Source organism: Chlamydotis macqueenii, chromosome 17 (genome assembly GCF_036417535.1).
Source record: "Chlamydotis macqueenii isolate bChlMac1 chromosome 17, bChlMac1.mat, whole genome shotgun sequence".
Classification (NCBI taxonomy): Eukaryota; Metazoa; Chordata; class Aves; order Otidiformes; family Otididae; genus Chlamydotis; species Chlamydotis macqueenii.
This window is the reverse complement of record NC_141572.1, coordinates 8853533-8876418: the sequence shown is the minus strand read 5'-3', so window position 1 is coordinate 8876418 and position 22886 is coordinate 8853533. Positions and strand designations below refer to the sequence as shown.

Sequence of the window (22886 nt, the reverse complement as noted above, 5' to 3'; positions counted from 1 at the left end):
CTGTCTTGGTTTACTTCTTAATGACCTGTTGCAGGCAAGACAGCCATGTTTCTCGTGGCGCTCCCGCGGCATAAGAGGCACTGTTTGCCCACATGACAAAAGCACACACAGCTACAGTGACTTGTAGCAAACCATCACAGAGCAGGGCCCTAAATAACGTTCATGCTGGCCACAGTCAGATCAACTTGTAAAAGAGCTGAAGTCTTCCCGGGGATTTCATGAATCAAAGTGCACACAGACCTGCAGCAAGCACCTGAAGTATCATGTATTTATGACCTCATGGATAGTAATAGATTATTTAACTACGCTGCCTAAAAATAACTGAAGAATTCTGGAGTTATACATGCAGTACACAGACCTTGAAGCACAAAAATAATTGCCACGCAGAGCTTTACTTCTAATTATTTGTTGACAATGAAGATGCCTAACATTGTTGGCTATTCCTTTCAAACAAAAAAGAAAAAACCTAAAGCCCACTAGCTGCATCCAGCTACCCAGCCAGCGTTTGTGGAAGAATGCATGACTGATAATTATCTTTCAAATGACAGGCATGAATACTGCTAGGAAGCCATATCCTAATCTAAAGATGCATCATTTCTTTAGGAGTAAATAGTTCAGAGAGGTATGTAGTTAAATGATGGAAACATGCTGACTCCCCCAAAAAAATCAAACTCACAGCAACTGAGCGGTAGCTTTTCACAATCTAAAATTAATTAGACTCACAATGATGTAACAGATCACTTTGCAAGGACAGCAGCAACAGGAGGATAAAGCTTTTGCACAGTGGCAGTAATCTAACAGCAAAGAACAGTCAATAACTCTGTTTTTCATATAAAAGTTCCAGCACATTTTGCAATTCATATTGTCAGCCCACTGCTGTGTGGTCTGCATCCCAATGGTGCCGCACACGCTCATCGATTATCTGTTTCTAAAAGCCACACACTGTGCTATGGCTCTATCAAGATAAGCAGCAGCAGAGACAGGAAGTTAATGATTAGACCTAATAAAATGAGAAATATATTGAAGGAGGCTGCATCAGAGGAGTAATACCTCAGTGCCCCAAAGACCACAGCTCTCCAATGAAATCAGTGACTACTGCCTCTCCCACATTTCAGACTCATTCTAAGCAGCGATGAGAATTAACTCTGATTCTGTGGCACAGAGGAGACCCACGCAGATCCTATTGCTCCAAGGTATAAATGCATTATTCTGAGTTAATACAATCCAATGTACAGACAAAAGTTATACTGGTCAACAGAGGCACATCCCATTCTTGGCTTGTTTATTCCTCTCAACTTTCTGCTTGTTGTCTTCTGTATTGCTTGACTATTTCCCATTCACCTTGCAGCAACATTTTAATGTCATCGCAGATTACAGGACCAAATGCCTGCTGACTGTCAGTCCATCCATGCCCTCACACAGCTCTCAACTTATAAAGATCCAACCTCCAGACTCAACAAAAAGGAGGAGGAGGAGGAGAAAGGAAAGTTATGCCTGAAGATGGGCATGTAGGACAGGGGCATCTGAACTATGCATCTCTGGTCTGAACAATTCACAGCTCCCAGATGCTATTGTCTGACTGACTGCGGGTTACCTGAGGCACAGATAAAGTTTTAGAGAACTCACAAATTTGGCATACAGCTTTGAGATCACAGTTTTGCTGCTTCTGCAGACAGCTCAGGGTCACAGCCACCCTCAGGCAGCACCGTGACAGTAAGCATTGATGATCTTCACGTTACTCGGTGCAGAGCCACTTGTCTGGAGCTGATGAAGTCTGACAGACCTGAGCACTGGGCTGCCTACTGCATCCCACGGTAACTCATAATACATGTTTTCTCCCATCTCTCAGGACATCCATGCTCTATCCAGGCCCTCCCATTGCCCCAGACAACAGGAATCTGACTGGTCTAGTACTGGCAGTTGATGGGAATTGTATCTTTCTGCCTCCCTAGTTCACTGATAGTGAGCTCATCTCCTTTACAGAGAAAGGTGACCCCCACAGTATTAGCTAACAGGCTGAGATACCAATAGCAATTTTCTTTTTACAATCTTGAAAAAGAGTCAACGTGGCGTAAAAGCCCAGGGACCAAGACAGCTGAACCCTGATAAAAAGAGGCAATAGGTGAGTGCCAGACAAGCCGTGATGTTCTGGAACAAGCAGTCTTGTACACTGCAGGGGAGCAGGATGAACACTCTGGGCTGGAAGGACCTGGCTGAACAGATGGGTACCTCTAACGCATGTGGCACAGAGTTCCACTGAATTTTGCCCTGGCACACTCTAATATGTTACAGGCAATTACAGTTCAGTACCAAAGTGGTAACCTGAAAGCATCTGAATTAAATGAAATGGACAACGCAAAGCTGGAGACAGATAAGAATTCTCTAAAAGACAGAGAACAAAGTAGAAAGATCTTAGGGCAAGCAAAGTCAAAAAGAGAGGAAGGCAAAGGAAAAAACACACAACTGAAACCAGTGCAGAGGACCTTCTGCAATAAAAAGAAATAAAAAGATAAGTTGGGATGCTGAACAACTTTCTCTGGTACTCTGTCATGCATTTTCTTTGCAAATATAAGGAGGTCAGTCTCTTCTGGAGGCTCAACAGACTGGTGTGGTGTATGTGGGAATACAACCAAACTGCTTCGTGGGGGTTCAAACACAGAAGACTGCACGTTGATGTTATGTTCCTTGTATCTGCCAGTTCACTCTAGAGTGGGAAAAATAACAAAAACTCCACAATACAATAGTCCACAATGAAGTTAAAAATCAGAAAATACAGTCTAGAGCAGCTTCGCATGTAAGTATGCCCATAAGAAAAAAGACATACGGCATGTGGAAGAGCCTGAAGGAGAAAAGATGAAGTACCAAGTTGTTGTTCCAGTTCCTTGGAATTTAAGGATAGTAAACTGGATAAATTAGTGTAGTCTCTTCTCAGATGACCTCTGAAACAGCACAGTTATAGTCATATTGGAGTTAAAAAGTACTCACGAGCTGGGGTCAGGAAAACTTGACAAATTTCATCTTCTAATAGTGCTAAAAAGATGGGAGAACAGAACAGCCCAGAGAATCTGCCCAGTGTTGTACATACGCTGTTAATTTCCATTTCATTTTGTACTCGGAGCTGTACCAGTAACTCCTGAATGCATAAGGCCACACAACTAATATGGAGACTGTAAACAACCAGCACTGCCCATACTGCAGCACCTGCTAGCACACAGCTATCCTGCCAGGCAATCTTCTCTGAAGTTATTTTCCTCCATTGTGAGAACAAATGTTTCAGTGTTCCTTTAGGTAAAATACATACGGACAGTTGATTCATGGCAAGTGGCATCTCATTTTTCTAAGAATATGAAAGGCAATATATACCTGTTATTTTAACTTCCGAACATGCTTGGCTTTCAGCTTGGTTTTACCTTCCTATTTTTTTCCAGCTACAATCTCAAATAGCAGTACATCAAACTATTTGATTTGGAGGCATTAATAGAGATATGTAAATAAAAATAACATCAACTGGGAGAAGTAAAGCAAATTCCCAAGAGACCACACAGCACCTTTATCTACCTCAATAAAGAAAACAAAGCCAAAAAACCTCTACAAGTCTTAAACTACAGAACTTATCAATCTCAAAGCACTTCACTGACAGCAAGTGGCTGTTCTCAGTCTATAGGAAAAGCCAGGCTCGGCCAGATACAGGTAAATGAAAGCGGAACCAAGAATATCATACATGCTATCTTTTGGTGTTACCTACAGAAAACAAAGGCAGAATGGATTTAAACACAAGCGTTACATTGAAGTACATTTTCAACTCTTTTTTTCCTTCTGAATTCCCAGACTTCCAGATCTGTAACAGGGAATGCAGCTGCCTCAAGGGTTGGAGATCAGAACAAAAGCTGGGTCAGTACGTCTCCATTATACACTTAAAGTAGTGGAGAAAGTGATGTATATGGTCTATAGGTATTTAAAAGAAGAAAAAGACAGAGGGAAAAAAAAAAAAAAAAAAAGACCATGACCAATCTTTTGTAAGGTAATGTTCTGTTTTTAAATGTCAGTTTTATCCATCTGAAAGAATATCACCTAGAGAAATAGTTGAACTTTCCTGTGAATGACAGCGTGCTCTATTGAAACAGACAGAGTTCGAGCTATGACTGAATTTACCTGGGCCAAGTTCATCCATAGGTATCATATCACGACTCCCAGCCTTCTCATTATCTACAAAACAGAAATATTGAAACAACTTGAGTTACATTTGCTTTTCTCAACACCTTGTAGTTTTAAATTAGTCACAGGACCAGAAAGGGCGATAAAGTACTGAACGCAGAGACTATTGTAAAAAACAAAAAAAAAACCACAAAAAAAAACCCCAAAATCCCAAACTATTCAACTGTTACCCATTCAGAAAGGGAAGTTTGATTTCAGCTCTCCAAGAGCACATGCAATCCTTAGACTTGCTGCTTTGGCACTGTAGTATAGAACTCCCTCTTCTTCAAGCGATAACAAAACCTGCAATTCTGCTTTGGACTACCTACCACTATTAACAAGCTTCTCTCTGATCTCTCCAGAACAGAAGAAAAAGAAAATAAGTAAGGATGCAGCTTCACATGGCACACAATCCAACCTAGGAGCCTGCTAAGCCAACAGAAAGCTAACTCACAAAGAAAACAAGTAGTTTATTGTCAGATCAGCAAACTGACCCAGGTCATCCTCTGTCTGCATAACCTGCCAGATTTGGTCAAAAACAGGAAGGTGGAAACAGGCAGGACAGTGCAGGGCTGTGTTTTTTGCAGTAATCTGCAGTTAAACCGGGTAAAGTACAACATGGCAAACTTTGCCTTAGGAGGCTAAGGATTTCTGAAAAAAAATCTGGACATCTGAGTATTAGAAACTAGAACCAGATTCAGAGACAAAGCAATCATAATTTAATTAAAGCTGGAGATACACCAGTGCTGCTATGGCTGTGTCAGGTCTCATGAAAAAGCACAGACAGGTTAATCTCCAGTGAAAAAATACCTGCACAGTAGACGAAGGAGCACTGCCAAAATACCCATGCTTAATTTAGAAAGGAAAAGACTCCAGTTCTGAGCAGGGGTAAGGCCAGCCCACTGCCTGGCCGAAGGCTAGATTTGTTAATCTATAACACTGTCAAAGAAGGCTGTTCTCTTTCAAAGTTCCAACTCATGTCTATCCCAAATTCTCTCAGAAAGATTTAACTGATTATGTTGAATATAAGTTGAGAAAACAACATCCATAGTGCACATTTCACAAGGGAAGGAACACTATCCATACGCAGCTAACAGGAATGATCATTTTGGGACAGTGGGGTAAAAAACCCCCACATAATAAATTTTCACCCCCTCACTCCTTGCCTATCACTCCCATAATGCAGATGTGGCAAATTGAGAAAACAAGCAAGCAAAGCACAATAGCAAAAGTGGTAAAGAGCAGAACTGACCTTGACTTTTATCCACCAAAGGCAAAGTGCTGTCATCATAGCCAGACCTGCCAGCAGTACCTTTGGAACCCTTCGGAGTTGCAGAAACAGACTACAAGACAAAAATCACATAAATACAAAATTCCTACTCTGGGAAATTGAACAAGAAAAATAAACAAACCAACAGTATAGACTGAGATTACTGAAAGCTGCTAAGCTCCCCTTCTGCTGATAACATGGCACTGGAGTATTTTTTATTTTCATACAGATTTGTTGGTGGAATTTTTTCCTGTTATCTAAATGGCAGCACTGTTGGTCTATAGAAGGAGCAAAACCTTCACAAGGAAAGATGAGGAGGCTGCATGTCAAGAACAAGTGCCTGCCCTATGCTGCTAGATGGAATGTTTCAAATCAGACACAATGAAGAGAAGACATGCCCAGTAAAGCATGAGCATTTGGCCTACGCAAGGTGGCATACTTCCGAAACTTAAAAAGCTGTATTTCACAGACCACTGAAAAACATACCCAGCAAGTATATGCATGATGCTGTGACAGAACAGATTACAGTACATTGTTCTATCACCTAGAAGAACAGAACCAAAGCCTGCAATCTAGCAGACTGTCATATTAGACTAACTTAGGACATCTTCCACTCAGGGACTCCCATAACTAAATCTAAGATCCAGCATTTTTACCTGGAAGTGTGATTTGTTCCACCCATCCTTCTGTAGGGCATTTCTTAGTTCTTTATAGCTCCAGATCATCTGAAGAACATGAGATGCTGCTTTTGTTTCTCTGGGAGACTGGCTGATTTGCAAGATAAAATTAGAACTTAAGTATCAAGCAATATAAGCCCATTCATATGCTGACTTCTTTGCACCAAAACAATATCCAGAAGACACCTAGTTCTCCATACAGCTGCTCTTTGAATCTATAAGCTATAAGATATATGCTATATCATTCAGTGACTTCTTCATATCTATAGATATTTGCTAACAAAAAAAAGCCTGATCCAAACAAGAAGTTGTAAATTGTGTGGATTTCTGTGTTTTCACGCGTATTGCTGGGCAAGTACTGAGGGCAGGGTGACTCTTCTGTCTTGTAGCTGTCATTAACAAAAGAAAGATGGATTCCATCCTGCCTGGATTTATTTACGGAAACACTCCCCCCTGCCCCTCAAACAACCGCTTATCAAACTTTCACCCCTACTTACATATATTCCTCGCAATTCAATGAAGTTGCTTCATGGTTTAGAATATCTTACAAAGCAATTTGGGTCAGCAAAAAGTAAGCTATTTTTAAACAGAAAATGACTTTTTATCCATTCCTTACTAAGTCAGTACACAAGCACTCTCTATAAAATAATACAGGGCTACATTCTTGGTTGGCTCTCATACTTCATAACAATGCAACCCAACAAAGTCTTCTGCTACTCTTACAAAAGTTTGCTGAAAACACACCTATGAAGAAGCTCACGTCTAACTGGCTGAACTATATGAAGCAAACTTGTCTCTTAAACAGTCAGAACACAGCTTTCAACAGAATTGCAGAGTGAAAATTTGTCACTTCAAATTACCACCACCAGCCCTTCAACCAGAACGATTACTGCACATCATTAGTCATTTTACTTAAAATAAACAGATTTCATCACTGGTATTCCAGGAATGGAATGCTGTCACAGGAAAAAGGCCTCCCAGACTAAAAATAAAGATCACTGTTTTACTGCAGATGATGTCTGCTAAAGTCATACATCGTGCTAAGATGCACCTGCTGAGGAAAGAGCATATCTTAACATGACTGAAGTAACTACTCAGTTAACTCTTTTTTTTTTTAAATCATGTAGACCTATTAAAGGTGTTGACTGTTTTTACTGCATATATATTAATCACTCTGAAATTAAAGGCTCTGAAAGGTTAGGATGCTTCAATACTTTCACAAAGCAAAAGCTGCTGTTCATAGTGACATTTTCGTGTTTGCAGTGAATTCTTATGTATTTTGCTTTCAACTGTCACTTACCTTGACTTGCTGATAGCTACCAGCTTCTGAATGCCCTGTGTCTGGATCAGAGACCTTGCGTTTTCTGAGCTGTCAGTAATGATTTCATGGATGGTATTCAACACCGCAACCACTGTATCCTCTTCCAGGTTCTTTGCAGATCTCTGCTGCCTGCTGGGCAAATTTCTTACCAGCTCACCCATGGCATAACTACCTAGATAAGGGGAAGAGATACCATTAGTCAAACCTAGTAACTCAAGGGTGTTTGCCATGTCAAAAAAACTTATAATGCAAGTGTTTTGAACCTCAAGACTGTAACTTAACAGTGTATTTATCATTCGTTACTGCAAGATGATTGATAGCTGATACCCAAGACAAACTCCTACATCATGAACACTAAAAGGTATTGGGGGTGGGGGGAGAAAAAAAGCAATCCTTATTGATAATTTTACAGCCAGTATCTATCCTACTTTGCAATGCCTGAAGCAAAAAGCATCCAGTAGCTGCTGCTAATGCCACATATTCATGCTAATACACGCACACGGCTTACTCGACTTAGCCTTGTAATAGGCCTTCTGGGGCAAGGTGTGCAGCCATGCATTTATTAACCTTCCCCCAGCAAAGGTAAGAGTATTTCCTCCTGGGTGCAGTTAGCCTTCACAGTGCACTGGAGAAAAAACAAGGAGTCCTGAGTTTATCGCTTCCAGGTGCCCATCTGTACCATTTGCCCAGCTACACCTCTGAACTATTATAAAAAGAACACCTCTGAACTATTAAAAAAAGAAAGGTGGACGTATTAAGGCAGAATCCCACCTTACCATTCACTAGTATCAACCTGCATGATGGCCCTAAACGTGACCAGTACTTCCTGGCCTGACAAGGTTTAAACAAATACTTCACTTAAATACAGAGGCATTCAGAGCAAAACTCAACTCACAGCTGAATTGATTCCCACTCATGGACAGGTGAACGCTTATCCACCCCCTTGGTGGTGCTCGTGAGCACTGCTGAAGAACTAACATGAAAAAGAGTAAAGTTGTTTGGTGTCCAACTTCTACAAGTAACTACCACACAAAAGGATGAGAAGGGAAGGAGGAAGCAAAAGGGACAACTTTAGAGTCCACTGTGCTTCCCCAGGTTAGTTCAGCATGCTAAGGGTAAGACTCCCTCCCACTCTAATCTAAACAGCAAGCCTAAGGAGCAACATCTCTTTAACCACCACGTGCAACATATGCCATGTCAGCCAGAGCTAAGGAAGAGCCAAAAAATCTCTAAACTCACCCACTCCTCTGACGTACTACACACGCTCCCCTCTTCTGCAAAAATCTACATCTGTTTTACTCCTGAGTTAGAGATTTCCCTCAAACCACTGCTTGTTTGAATAGGCTGGAAATACATTCTGAGATGACAGCCCTCACTTAGTGGCTACAGAATAATCTTAGACAGCGCGGATGGAAACTGCATACAAAATGAATCCTCAGCACAAGGAACAGAAAACGTGAGGTCTCTCAAGGGTATCCAAGATCCTAGCCTGGTTAGAAAAGTTCAGAAGATACCTATAAGATCTTTATTGCGACGATCCATGGAAAGGTTTCTCAGGGCAATTGACACAGCCCTCACAACCTTGTCAGAGTCGGACTGGAGCAGCTCCACAAGCACTGGTAAGCCCCTCTCCTTCCGCACTGTTGCACGGATGTAGGTGGACCACTGATCAGAACACACAAGGGAAAAGAAACAACACAAAGTATTGTGAGTTCATATATCTGCCCCTCCCTTGCCCCTGGCATTTCTTTCAGTGCCGTAATTCATTTTTTTTCCCTGCAAAGACTAGTCAGGTTGTGTGTGCTGATGCATCTGTAACTTAACCCATCATTCAAGTTCACCAAGCATAAAGGTAGAAAGGATGTAGAAGTCCATCCCACAGCTTAGCAAGCTGCTGGGGAAAGAGGACAGAAACAGAAAGAAGGAGCATCATCCGCCAGCATCTGCTCTGTACACACCTCAGTGTGAAAACACATCCCTCTGGATTAGGAAAAAAAGAGGTCATTTGGAGGGAACAATAAGGCATCCAAAGTATCTGTTACCTTCCCCCACCTCCAATTTCATGCTTTTATTGTTTCATGACTGATTTTAAAATAAACTGTATTCAAGACAGCTGTGAAACACCACCCTGCTGATCCTCAGGCTGCTGATCAGTCCTACTTTGTCATGTGGTTCTAGAAGTGATCAGGCATACCTTTGAGAGAACTACCTGATTAGAGCTGGGGATGCTTCAGGGAGGATATCAGAGGACACTTTGGAGTGCAGTTTCCTGAGCAATCTGACAATCCAACGAATTAAGTATTCAGGACATTTAATAATCTAACAACGGGCTTTTCTGAATGGATGAAGCAATGGTTAAGTGGTTTAAATAGTAAAACCTGCTCATGGTTAATTCGTCACGAGCTCAGTGACACTTCCACTACACAAACTCTGTCTAGAAGCTGCATAACATCTTAGATCAGCAAATAAGACAGAAATAATGTCTTCGGAGTTCTCACCTCCTTCCTTTTTAAACGAGATGTAAGTGCACAAAGTAACAGTGCACTTGTAACGCGACACAGCTTTGTTCTTACACAAAGGAAACAAGAGAGACTAAAGAGAAGACTGCACTTACTGTCCAGTTGCCAGCACTAAGATTTTGCAAAGCCCCTGCTGCAGCTTCCAAAGTGTTGAAGTTCTGACTTTCGGTGAGGATGGAGAGGTACAGTCGGACCACATCTGGCTGGTATAGTAATTCAAAGCCTGCAGGTGTGGGAAGAGGAGAACAGAAGCAAGAGAAGCAGAGAAGGCAATGTATGAATAAACACACAACATACATTTATTTAGTCACATACGACAACAGCCAAGAGAAAGCTACACCACAGAAAGAAAGGCTTCTGCCACATCCAGGACACTTTATCAACAGTTGTTGGAAATTGTGCACACAGGAAACTCATGCATAGGACACTCACCTGGGCTGAAGGTTTCTTTGCTTGTCTTCAGGTTGACAATTCTTTTTGAAATCTGTGCTACACTATGTAGTAGTGCCTAGCAGGCTGAGTAGATGTGTGTAGTAACAAGGTGATAAGAGACAATTTTTGCCTGCAACAATTCTTACTTTGCATCTCTAGATTGCATTGCAAATTCACCTTGCACTCCTGTTTTCATTTAAATCTGTCTCAGTACCTTTACAGACACAAACAACAGGGCCAAAGACAGCAAGCTACACAATTGTGTCAGTCACTCCCTTCTCACACCCAGGTGACAAAAGAAAGATGCAAAATGTCAAAGTGACTACAATCCCCAATTGGTAAGGGCAGGGAGAAACACTGACTCCAGTTCCGATATTAGGTAAAGAAATACACCAGTATCGTTCAACCTTGGTAGACTACAACAGACACGTATGCTAACTAAATATCCCCAGAGTGACTGGATCAGCTTGGCAGTTTAAGCACGACAGGAATGACAACTATTCCCAGCTCTGCCACGGATTTCCTTTTGGGATGCTGAGTAACTCTCATCAACAGGATTAGGATTTATCCACCCACCCACACTAAAATCGGGGTCTTAGACAAAAACTGTTCCAAGCTGTTGCATATTTCGGAACAATTTTTATCTATCTTTCTTCACTAAGTGTGGCATGACACACTGCATTGATGAGGGAAGAGTATGCAAGCATCCAGTTAAAAGACTTCCTAGGCAAACACAATCTCAAATATCACAGCTGTTCACATTATGTGAACAGAAAACTAAACCCATTAAAATGTTTTGGTGCAGGAAGGCACAAGCAACCTATGATGAACAGAGACTCATCTCTGTCACTGTTGCTGGAAGATATTTCTAGATTGCTAGCTTTTGGGATGTTTTCAATACGTAAAGTTCAGCAGGCATTACCTACAAAAGGATTTCTGGAAAAACATGTCATGAAAGAATGCATAAAGGTGTGAATGAGCTTGGGCAAAGAGGAAATCTGAAGCTTGTTTTGAGCAGAATATATTTTTTTTATTTGCACAGATGAAAATAATGTTTTTCACATAACAAGATGCTGTCCTAGAAGTGTAGCATAGTAATTCAAAGCAAGTTTTCCACTAGCAAGACAGGAAACCTACAAATACAAATCACTCACTCTCTTCAGTACTTTCTCTTCAGAATCACCCATCTCTCATATACATATTTTCCAGCACGTATCACAGATTATAATATTCAGACATCTCAAATCAAACATAGAAGCAAGAAAACTCAGCAATGCTCTCCTATCAAGTTGATAACCCATCATTTTTTTTCTTTTTAAAATTCTCTGTTGCTAAAAGGCTTTCTGAAATTAAAGCCTTACATTTCAAATCTAACTGTTTATCTGTATTTTTCACACTAGTTATTGCCGTGGGACTATGCGAGTCAAGCTCTCAGAACTCAAAACTCTAAACCTTCTATAACACTACGCATAAACACAAGCCATGTTAACCTCCTGGATATACAGGGCTTATTCATCCCACTGAAAGCAAGAAAACACACTTCATCAGCCAAGAGTTTCTTTGCTCCATACCAAAAAACTGATCTACGCATGAGGATCCATGAAGAACCACGTGCTGGCTCATACGTTCCCTGCTCAGGTTCTCACATGCATCCCAGCATGCTTGCATTCTTCTCAAACGACCAGATAGTTAACCAGCTCCATGTCTGTGACTGGTCTTAATGCCACCGCTTGCTTGCTACATGACACCCTACAGATACGTGCAAGCTGCAACAGATGGCAATCCCCAAAGGCATCCTGCCAACCCATACCGCTCGCTTTCCTCTTCTCCAATGTCCTCTTCTCACGTTGGGATCGCTATATTGAATGCTGAGAAAACTGTAGTTACTTAATACATGAAGCATGAACAGTTGTACTGCTTTTCTCCATTCCTCAAATAAGTTTGCTATTATCTGACTCCAGTATGACCTTCGGATCACCTTTTTCCTCGGCCACTTCACAAGGTGAATTGGCAATCTAAGAACTCCTCAAGAAAAAACACCATTGTCTGAGAAGTGTGTAGTATTCCTTTCCTGAACGCTAACACTTAAAAAAAAATCTCTTAGGATAGCTTAACTGGAATTTTGACACTGTTATCTTTTAAGGAAGCTTTGCTGAAATGTAAATCAGAGCAGCAAAAGAGACAAAGGCAGGTTCATTAACAGGTAATCTTCATCTAGAACATTTACTGCTCCTGTACGAGAGCTCAGACTTGGCTGTGGTTCAATAGTATGCAATTGTTCAGCCAGTCCTCTCTGATGGCTTTGTTTTAAAATGCCTAGTTATAATTTTGGCATACCTGGGGATAGCTCCACATATTCACCTTCTCCTGTTATTTAAGTGCAGTCTACAATGTGCCCTTTCTGTCAGTCTGTACGTTCCTTTTTGGCTGGACACTCTTCCTTTGCAGCACCTCACTGTGCACGAATACCAAGACGCAGCAACCCTCTCACCTCCGCTTACCTCCTGTGGACAGAGCTGCATGCCAGTCACGCACCCCCCACCCGCTTTCTGTCATTACTTTTCTTCATGCATGAAAGCCTCTCCTTTTTCCTACTTACTAATGTAAGAGCATCTCAAAAATGTCTTCACCTTCTCTCTTCAATAATTCATAGCACTTCCTCTACCAATTACCAGTACATTTCTGCTTTGAGGCATAACCCCTTCGCCAGTTTGGCGGATGACTCCCACCTCACTCCACATATCCCCAGTTTCCAACTACATTTATGCCTCTGCCCCATTAGCATCTGTTTTCAACAGACTTAACAAGTGCTATATGCACCATACATGAAACTCTGTCGTCCTCCAGGTCTCCCCGCCTCCCCTCAACTGCAGCATGCTTCCAGCACTGCAGCACTTCTGTGTCAGCCTGGCTGCGGCACAAAAAGGCAGGCAGGAGTTGCTAAAATAAAGTATTATGAACACCCCTCATGGATGGCTGCTCATTAGCAGAGATGAGAACTTAACAGTGAGAAAGTTACTGCTGCACCGGAGGGTTTTTCCCTCATTGACAGCAAGCTGACACTTTTCATAAGCGTTATAGTCCCTTAAAAAGAAACAAACAAGTTTTATATTTTCTCCATCTGCCTGCTGTCCTAATGAATCCAGCTCTGCTATTTATAGGATGCAAATAAGTTTCCTTCCAGTGTTGAGTGGAGGCCTCACACATTTTTCCATGAAGCGCTTGAAGCACGTTTCTGGGAAGCACAGCTGGTCTCACCTCCATTAAGCACCTGCTTCTCTTCAAAAATGATTTCCTTAATTTCAAGATCATCTTAATTATTTTTTCAGGTAATGCTACTTTTGTGCCATATATGGCTAATTGCTTACATCCATTTTTTAAATGGAAATGAGGAAAGAGGGTCATTAGTGATAGGTAATACATCAAACAAGAAAAACATCCACTGTTTTTCTTTTTCTATAAAAAGCTGTTATAATTATTGCCCAGATTCAGCACTGCCCTTAAAAAGACAATTTCTCCTGGAATAAATTAGACTTTTTCCATTGGTTACGGATTTGTGCTGAGTTGCAATCCACACTATTTTCTTCTGGAAAAGTATGATGATAAGTCATTTATTGCTTTTTTTCATCGCAGAAAGCAAACAACTTCACTATATTAGCTTTTGCCTTTTAGAGAAATGGAAAATGCCTTGGACACTGATGTCATTGCGAGTGTCAGACATTTTTCAGCATCTAAGCATTCCTCCCAGCTAATGGCATGAATGTGTAGACAAAGGAAGCTATTCCACATTGGACTCATCTTCACCAACATGCTGCAGTCTCATCTTTCTGAAAAAAAGGACCACAAGCTTCTTTGCAGAAGATTTGCTCAAAATTGGCAAATAGATTAATTCTGTGTGAAGTCCATGCTACCAGGAGATGCCAAGTGGATTATTCTTTATTTGCCCACAGAACAGTGACAGCAGACAGCAATTTCAATCCTGAATGGAAAACACCTGTGGAATTAGCTGGAGGTGATTAGCATCTCAATCCATTCAACCCTCAGTCCCTGTGCTGAGAATGCTGCAGCAGTTCCTGGATTATCTCCTCCACAAACCTATTTGCTTTCATTTTGGCAATGCTGATCCTGTGCCTATACTTAGCTACATTCTGGCAATAACATAAAATATTGCACCAGGTGCCTATCTCTGATACGCCAGCTTAATCCCAAATTCAGACAACTCTCTCTGGAGTAAGGTTGCCAAATCTATTTCCCTTCACCACTCATCCCATTTAGGATTTGTTATCCCCCTACAGGCACAGGAAGTGGATACTGGTCAGAGGAGAGTTCTATTGCTGCAGCAGCAGTGTGCTGCTTCAATTTCTAGCCCTACAAAAACTCTGGGTTGTTGTTTAAAAAGAGTGACTATTTCATATGAAGCTGGAAGGACACGGTCAACACCGCAGGAAAAGTGAAAAAACCCTCTCATTTTAATAATCATTAAAATGAACTCTGATGGCTACTCATTCTTGCAGTGTTCATTGGCATATTTACATTAGTGTTTTGATTCGGACCAGTTTTGAAGTGAATTTCCCACTCACTGTGCTTTGGTTCTCAACACAGAGAAGTGGCATCACCACCTGAACTCTCCTTTTGGGATGAAACTAAACTGAGCGATCGCTCCAGGGCCACACCACGAGCACGCGAGCACGAATGGAAGCCCAAGGGCCGCTCTGCTCGCCAACACGGCCAAAGGCTGTGCCAGCGCTTCCCATTCCCAGCGCAGGCCGTGAAGTTACCGGCAGATGGAGCAAGAGGAGCCTCAACTGCAACTTCTCCGCAAGGTCATACACCAACAGACTTTGTGAAATAAGCAAGCAGCTCCCTAAGCAACTAGGAAGCTATGAGCCAGAAGAAGAAGAAGGAAAAAAAAAAAAAGAGTAAAGAATCACGTCAGTAAAAGAAAGTAACAACTTCATTCTGCATGAAAGAAAAGGCCCACAGATCTTGGACTCCTGCCCTCTGCCGACACCAGGCCGGTAACTTCATTACAGCCTATGTAGTTCATTGTTTGCAAGTTAAAACAGTTGTAAGCCAGAGTTCAGAATTATTTGCTACAGAAACGTTTTCAGAACATGTAAGCAGCAAATCAACCCAGCAGTTCAACCCTCCCCTTCAGACCGCCTCACCCCGCAGCACGGTTTTATAACAGACTGCATGAAAAACCCCACTGAAGGTGGTGGGAGGGTGTGGACAGCTGGTTACTTTTATAAAAACAGTAATCAGATCCTTATAAAACCCGCCCCATCAGCTCCATTCCATCTGTATGCTGTGTTTCAGAACCTGGTACACAAAGCAGCTTGAATGCCAACATAAACTTGCAAGATTCTTCTAATTGAAAGGCTTAACAGTAGTGAACTGCAGCCAGCTCCAACAGAACCAAATGCTCGGCATAATCGATGGAGAATGCAGCTCGATGCAGATACATGTAGAATACTGAGTGTCATACAACAGAGGCATAGCAAACTTCTGCGACAAATGGAGAAGAAATAATAGGTGGAAAGTTCTGAACAGTCCCTATAGCTTTCACTTCAAGGTACAGTAGAAGTCAGGACAGGTATTACGCTTACTGCAAAGATTCAATCAAGAATGCAGCATCCACCACTAAGCAGCAGCTCTGAAAACAGCCAGAACAGCCTTTGAATAGTGTTGAAAACAACAACCAGAACAATACGGGATTTGAGACTCAAATCAGGCTTGAGGGAATGTTTAAGAGGAGTTTTTCTATTTAGGAAATGAACACCATAGTGTGTGACCTTTCCAACTAATCTACTAAGTCACACACAAGTCCTAAAATCACATAAACTCTTCCCAGCTTACCGTGTACTCCCACAATGAAAGAAGCAACGGCATGCCAGTTAAAAAGGAAAGCAAGCGATTTCTCACCCCAAAGGATGTAACAGGAATGTTACCAGCACTGCGAAGTGTCAGGGTATGCAAAAAACCAACACAAGGAGCTAGGCTGACTGCAGGCAGACAGAAAGGCAGCAAGGAAAGAGAATGGGAGGGCAAGGCAGTGCAGGAGAAATAAGGACACCTGGGAAAGCAAACTGTCTTTTGCTATTTCTATTATTCTTTACATTTCCCAAGCTCCAGAACCTGTCATTGAAGTAACTTCTCTTACCGAGGGTGCTTTGTAAGAGGTTGGTTGTATTCCACTTCATATCCAAAGAATATGCAATTTTAACAAAGAGACGGCTCAATTAAACACAACCCATTTTGACCTTGTGTGAGTTCCAGCACTTCTGTTTTCTGTGAGCACACATTTTAAAGCTAATAAGGTTTTCTTTTTCCAAAGGACCTGCAAAAGCAGCATCTCTCCCAACAGCCTTTGATACACTGCCCAATGACAAAGGCTTTTTTCAAGCACATGCAGCTAAGCCTCTTGGAAACTGAAGGTGTTCCGTTAACAACCTCTCCTCTGCTCACTAATCAGCAGCAAAGGCTCTGGAGGACCAATACTTAATAAGGATCTGAATGCTGCTGCAGATAACTAGAGCACTACCCACGCCGGTTCAAAAGCGGGACACGCTGTCCCCGCAGGCCTGCACTGAAGGGCAGGAAATGCCTGCCAGCCAGGCCGATGCCGAGAAGGGAGAGTTGCCAAAGGTCTCCACCAAAAGGGAGAGGAGGCATGCGGCTCAACTGCAGCACATTCAAGCACTTTTAGGTCACCTTTGGCAGTGATTCTCAAAAACAGCATTGTCACAAGCAACAATGCTTTGGACCTGAAGTTAACATTAAGCCTCTTGGCTGAATGATTAAAATGGATCAGTCATGTAAATAGCTTCCTTTACCCCAGGCCCAGAAGACCTGCCTCTGACCTTGGAGACTTTAGCTGTACAGTACAGAAAATGTTAGCTTGCTCTCATCAGTTTCTCTGATCCAAAGTTATTTTTATTTACTTCACAGTGATAACTGAATGCATTCTCTTTTAAAGGCAACAGGACAATCATGTTATTTCAAAAGCCTGTTTTGAAATTAAATTTGTATCCAAAAATCAAACATTAAATAACATTCTCTCACACACAGAACACACATGTGATTCTGCTTTGTGTGCTACGTATCAAACACACTGTTTGGAAACACAGGTTCCCCTTTTCCCATAACCAGCTTCACATGGTGTTTGCAAGCCCCTAGAATGCACTCCAGGCTCTGCATCACCACTGCAAAATCTCAAAATGGGACCTGATTCAAAATCCTAGCTGACATACGCAAGTGAATAGGAAGCTAATTCTCACCGAAGGTCTGCCAGCTCCGCAGGCTCTCGCAGCGTGACATTGCTAGCCGTGCAAGGGTACTGCACTCCTGCCAGCTCAGGCACACCTGAGACTCCAGCTAGGAGCAAACGCTCTCTTGCCTGGAGAAATTCTGTGTGTCTGCGGTAGTCTTTCAGATTGCCGATTACTCTTGTATCAATCGCTACAGCATTTTAAGATTGCAGACAGATTAGGCTTATCATGCTGGTGATCGCATTGACGGTGGATCAATATGCCAGCAGAGCAGCAGTGCAAAAGCTCCTAGATGCGGGCAATCTTGCCCACTGCCTCCAGGGAAGCTTCTTCCTGAAGCTTTCAGGTTGGACACATGGCTTTTAACAGCCTGATACCAAAAGGACACTGGGCACAGCGATGATGCGCATTGCACTAGGGACTTCTTAAACAGACAGCAATTTGACCCATGCATACAAGATCAATACCAAGCGTGTCATCGATGATGTTATGTTTCCCTGGGAGGGAAAACCAGAATGTTCAGATGCTGTCTGCTACATAACAGGAATATTAGAACAACAGTGGACAAGGTCAAATGTCCATGCTTATTCTTTTAGATCTCAGTGCTGCTGCTGCTACCAGTGACCATGGGTGCTTTGGACACACCTGCTCCTGTCTCTGCAAGGGTCCAGAATTACACGACTGACTTGTTTTCCTTCTCCTCTCTGAAAGGACCCAGACAGTAGTGCCTGGTGACTCCTCACGTACCCTGAGGGGCATCTCCTTGTGTGTGGCACCAAACAGCTCTACTTTGTTACCCTTCCTTTTCAGCCACAGATAACAACTGCAAGGAGTGCAGAATCCACAGTACAAATAAGAACACTGCCCAGCCTGGCTTCTAGCATTTGGGCCAGTTACACCAGTAGAAAATGTGGAAGCTCAGGGAGGTGTCAACTTAACAGTCCTCAGAGCTGCAAGCACAAGCCAAGAATATGTGGGGACACAATAATCCAAATCCACAGTGCAGCCAAAGATCCTTCCCCATTTGCAACTCTGCAAGGACACAGTAATGAGGTGACAGCACAGAAAGCCTCATTTCATACAAGCAGGTGTGAAAATGGACCTCTCTTCTTAATGGGGAAAGCTTTTAAATGGAGGAATCTCTAGGCTGGAACTTGCTTACTCTCTGCCTTGATAGCTCTTGAATTCACTCCTTTTTGGAGCATATTGCAAGCCTTTCCCATTTAGCTAAGCTTTCCCAAAGGAACAAAAGGAATAGAGAGACGGCTGGCAAAGCTAATGAGGATTGGGAACTTCTACTTTTCATATTATACAAACAAATGTGGTTTTACAATTGTACATTCACATATATGTGCCAGAAGCTGTGTTTTCAGGGACTTTTCATTAAACTGAAAAAAACAAAGCCAGGTAAAATCATTTTCCTTACAAAACCCACACACAGCTCAGAAAAGTATGCTACTGCTTTTCTGATCATAGCTGCAATGTGAGGCATCTGAACAGACCTGAGATTTAAGACAGACTCTTTTCACTGCCGTTACTAGTGCAGACCCCTAACTGTCCAGCCCAATGGTCAGGAGGTTTGAGCTTACTGTATAAAATGTGTTTATTAAAGAGAGATACCGAGTGACTCTCCAAAGGAAAGGTCATTAAAAAAAATTAAAAAAAAAAAAAATCACACCACAGCTATGTGATGCTGCTAGTATCTTATCAACAAGTCCCAGAGCCTCATAATACAAAATTGTCTCAGAACTAGAGTCATCACTGAAAACCAACAGCGCTGTTAAGGGACTCCTTCCTTTGACTTGTGGCTGTCTGGACCTACCGTTTTCTTTCCTCTGGTCTTCTGTGTGTGTTTAAATAAGGATCATGTGTTCCAGCCCCTGTAAAACTCAGCTTTGTAGTTCCAGATGCCAATCAGCTGCTTTGACTCTAGGAAGCTAATGAGCTTTTAGCTTCCTCCCAGCTCAGTAGTGGAAACCTGTCTGCAGAGAAAAAACTTACTGCAAAAGGAATCATGCATTAGTCCTTGGCTCCATATGCCACTTAAATATATTTACTTTATTAAAAACATTCTGACATTATTCAGAACTGTTTAGATGTTGAACAGCTTTATACACTTACTGTCAGAAAAGCACAGCAAGCAGGGAAGCAGAGAAAAGGGGGAGAAACACTAAATAAGACAGCTGCAAGGCAAAATGAAAAAAACTCTACAAGGATTTATTTAGTTGAAATATCCACACACCCTCAAACATTTAAGTACCGAGTTATGCAAGACAAGTGGAAAAAGCACAGAAAACACTTTCTTACCTCTGCAGACCTCTTAAGTACCTTCTCTCTTGTCTCTAAGAGAGACTCTGAAAAGCACTGGATGATGAGGCTGGGTATGGTCCCACTAAGTGCCCTCCCCTGCTATATGACATATCAGACAGCAGGCTAGTAAATCAAAGCTCCTAAGGGGCTATGGGGCGGAAAAGAAGCCACAGTGCTATACAGCGCAAAGCTGTAAGATCCAGCATCAGGTGGGAACCAGCGGTCAGACTGGAGAGCTCCGCGCAGACCCACCCGTGAGGTGGTACTGCATAGCTGGCACTAGAAAAGGCAGAAGCCAGCTGTTCTGGCAGCCTGGCTGGTGTCAGGGACACAACTGCAGCAGGAGGCCGCTGCTTTGCCTGGATGCAGCGGCTGCACTACTCCATGCCTCCATGGATGCTATTTCTCTCCACCAAGCCTGTGGTGAGTCAGGGTTGGGGGGGACACACAGCACCTTGTGGGATCAGCCCTTCTCTGCCTTTACGCACTGGGGTGCTGGCACTGAATCTTAACGAGTAAGGCAAAACCAAACCCTCCATCACTTGGAATTTACAGAAACGCGATTGCTTTGTCAGATACGAGACTATAGAGGTTTCCATCGACTGCACTTCAAACACTGTCCTGCTGCTGAGGGACTTTCTGCTCTGGTTTGAAAGCCCACACACTCCTGACAAGCCTATGGATGTATCAGCAATGGGCACTGCTTAGAGCTGTGACAGACAAGGATCAACAGACAGTATTTCCACTTGGGCTGGCACCTGTCAGGTTCTCCCATTTGCAGCCTGTCTGAGCTTTGTCTTCAGTGCCAAGGGAAAAACAACTTCAGGAAAAAGCCCAAATCTTTCAGAGCTCACACACACTGAACTACGCTTGGAAACCAATTTGAAAGCTTCTTTCTGAGCTACTCATGCTTCACCGAGTCTACTTACACTTCCACTTCTCATCATGATTTTTATATAAAGTCTCATAAATGGTTATAAGCCATTACACAGGTATTTGGTTACTCATATCAATTCAGTTGCTTGTTAGAGGCCCATCTGCTTAAGGCAGTGAACAGCAGCAGAACTCCACAGCTTGAATTCCTCGAATAAGAAGGAAGAATAAATCTGTCTGTTCTCCAGAGGATCCACCCTCACGGAAACAACAAACACTTCAAAATACTTCCCAGTAGTAAGGAAGTATTTGAATACAAACAAATAACCTTTTTTTGGGGAAAGGTTATCAGAATCCAAGCTGAAAAGAAGTTAGCAGGTCCAGCCTCAGCCTAGAGAAATAAAGGTCAGTGATTCCCAGTCAGCAGGACTGATAACGAATGCCTGTTTGCTTCATTACAAGCAGAGTCCTGCAATCTTGCCTTCATAAGCATTTCATAAGCAACTGCCATATGGAAAGACTCCCTCATGTTATTAAATATTTTATTATATGCCAACCCAAACACTTCCTCCAATCCTGTTTGTGCCCAGAAATTGCTAATTAGTTCCTGCTACAGTTTCTAAAGCAAAAAAAATGTGTTTCTCTTCCTCTCTCCATTTCGTGAGAGCTGCCACACACACCTAAAGGCAGCCCAGTGCCTCTAATCTGTCTCAATTACAGTCACTATGCTGTCAGCCAATTCAAGTATCTCCCAAGCATCCAAGAAAAATAATTTGATATTTTCAATGTCAAATAAATGTCAGGTCAGAGTGGAAGCAGCATGAGCAGAAGGTTTTCTTCAACTTCTCTAACAAAAAACGGACCTTGCAGCCCAGGTTTTCAAGGTACGGTATTTGAGTACTTAATTCCCATGGATTTCAGCATAAACTAGAACTCACTCATTTGAATTGGGATGCACTGGGACGTACCACACAGAAGGTGTGGAGTGAAGGGGTACTCTCCTTTCTGTCAACCATTTTCTGCAGCTTTTTAGAAAAACAGGGAAGTCTCTATTAAATGTAAACATGTCTGCTGTTTGCACTGAGTATCTGATAATCACAGGCAGAACTGACACAAAAGCAGCTTTGCCCACAGAACTGTAGGTTACCTGGAAACACAGATTTTGCTGTAAAACTTAAATTTGGACCAAAATGTGAGGTAAGACAACACGATCTAGAGAGAAGTAGCTCTCTGAAGCTTCAGCTGTCCAAACATACACATATTTTACAGCCACAAATAAATCTACTTGCAAGTTGAAAAAAAATTAAAAGAAAAAAGATTGGGGCCCCAGCTCGTAGCAATGAATGAGATGCTTAGCTCAAATAGAGGAAGCAGAGACATTTTCCAGGAGACAACAGGAGAACATTACATAGCATCCGACTGCAGACTGGCCCCATCTTTACCATACTATAGGAACAGCCTGCATTCACAAACCACCAGAAAGTCATATGAGAAATTTTACAACAAAGCCACAGCAAAGCTCAAAGCAACTCTGACAGCTTCTTTGAAACCACTTCATTGCCATTAAACGATGAAAAGATTCCTAACCCAATAGCCACTTTGTTTAGGACAGTTTTCAACTTCAATGCAGCTTTCTTATGGTAATATTATGCAATTAAAAATTGAGCTTGAAACTACCCATGTAAAACATTTTAAGCAGAAGCTGACATTTACTGTGGAGATTGTTCATGCCTATAGAAAACTCTGAAAAGATCACTGTAAGTGTAAATAAGGTGAGATACTTCCTCAAGTGTATAGAAATTTCAATTGTGTTACAGCCTATACGCATTTCTAATCATTTATATATGCAAGGCAGTGTCATGAATGCCCTGATGGCTTCTCATGGACCATATGAGTCCGTAGCTGGATCTAGAAACAGGCCTCCAGATTGCAGTGAGGGGAGCGGCAGCAAATTTTAAGTGTTTCAGGGAAGCTGAGATCCAGCCAGACAGAAAACTACCGATACAGTTTAATTTCAAT

At 42.2% G+C, this 22886-nt stretch overlaps 1 protein-coding gene across 3 annotated transcripts in view; it reads right to left on the bottom strand.

Moving 5' to 3' along the window:
- ARVCF (ARVCF delta catenin family member) overlaps positions 1–22886 on the bottom strand; it is a 271742-nt gene that overhangs the window by 9664 nt on the left and 239192 nt on the right. For all 3 annotated transcript variants that reach the window (XM_086761839.1, XM_086761841.1, XM_086761840.1), the window contains 6 exons: positions 10077–10204; positions 8977–9127; positions 7442–7634; positions 6121–6232; positions 5447–5537; positions 4153–4206 (listed from right to left, as the gene is read on the bottom strand). In XM_086761839.1, the coding sequence (XP_086617965.1) occupies positions 4153–4206; positions 5447–5537; positions 6121–6232; positions 7442–7634; positions 8977–9127; positions 10077–10204 (729 nt within the window). The remainder of the gene's footprint in view (positions 1–4152; positions 4207–5446; positions 5538–6120; positions 6233–7441; positions 7635–8976; positions 9128–10076; positions 10205–22886) is intronic.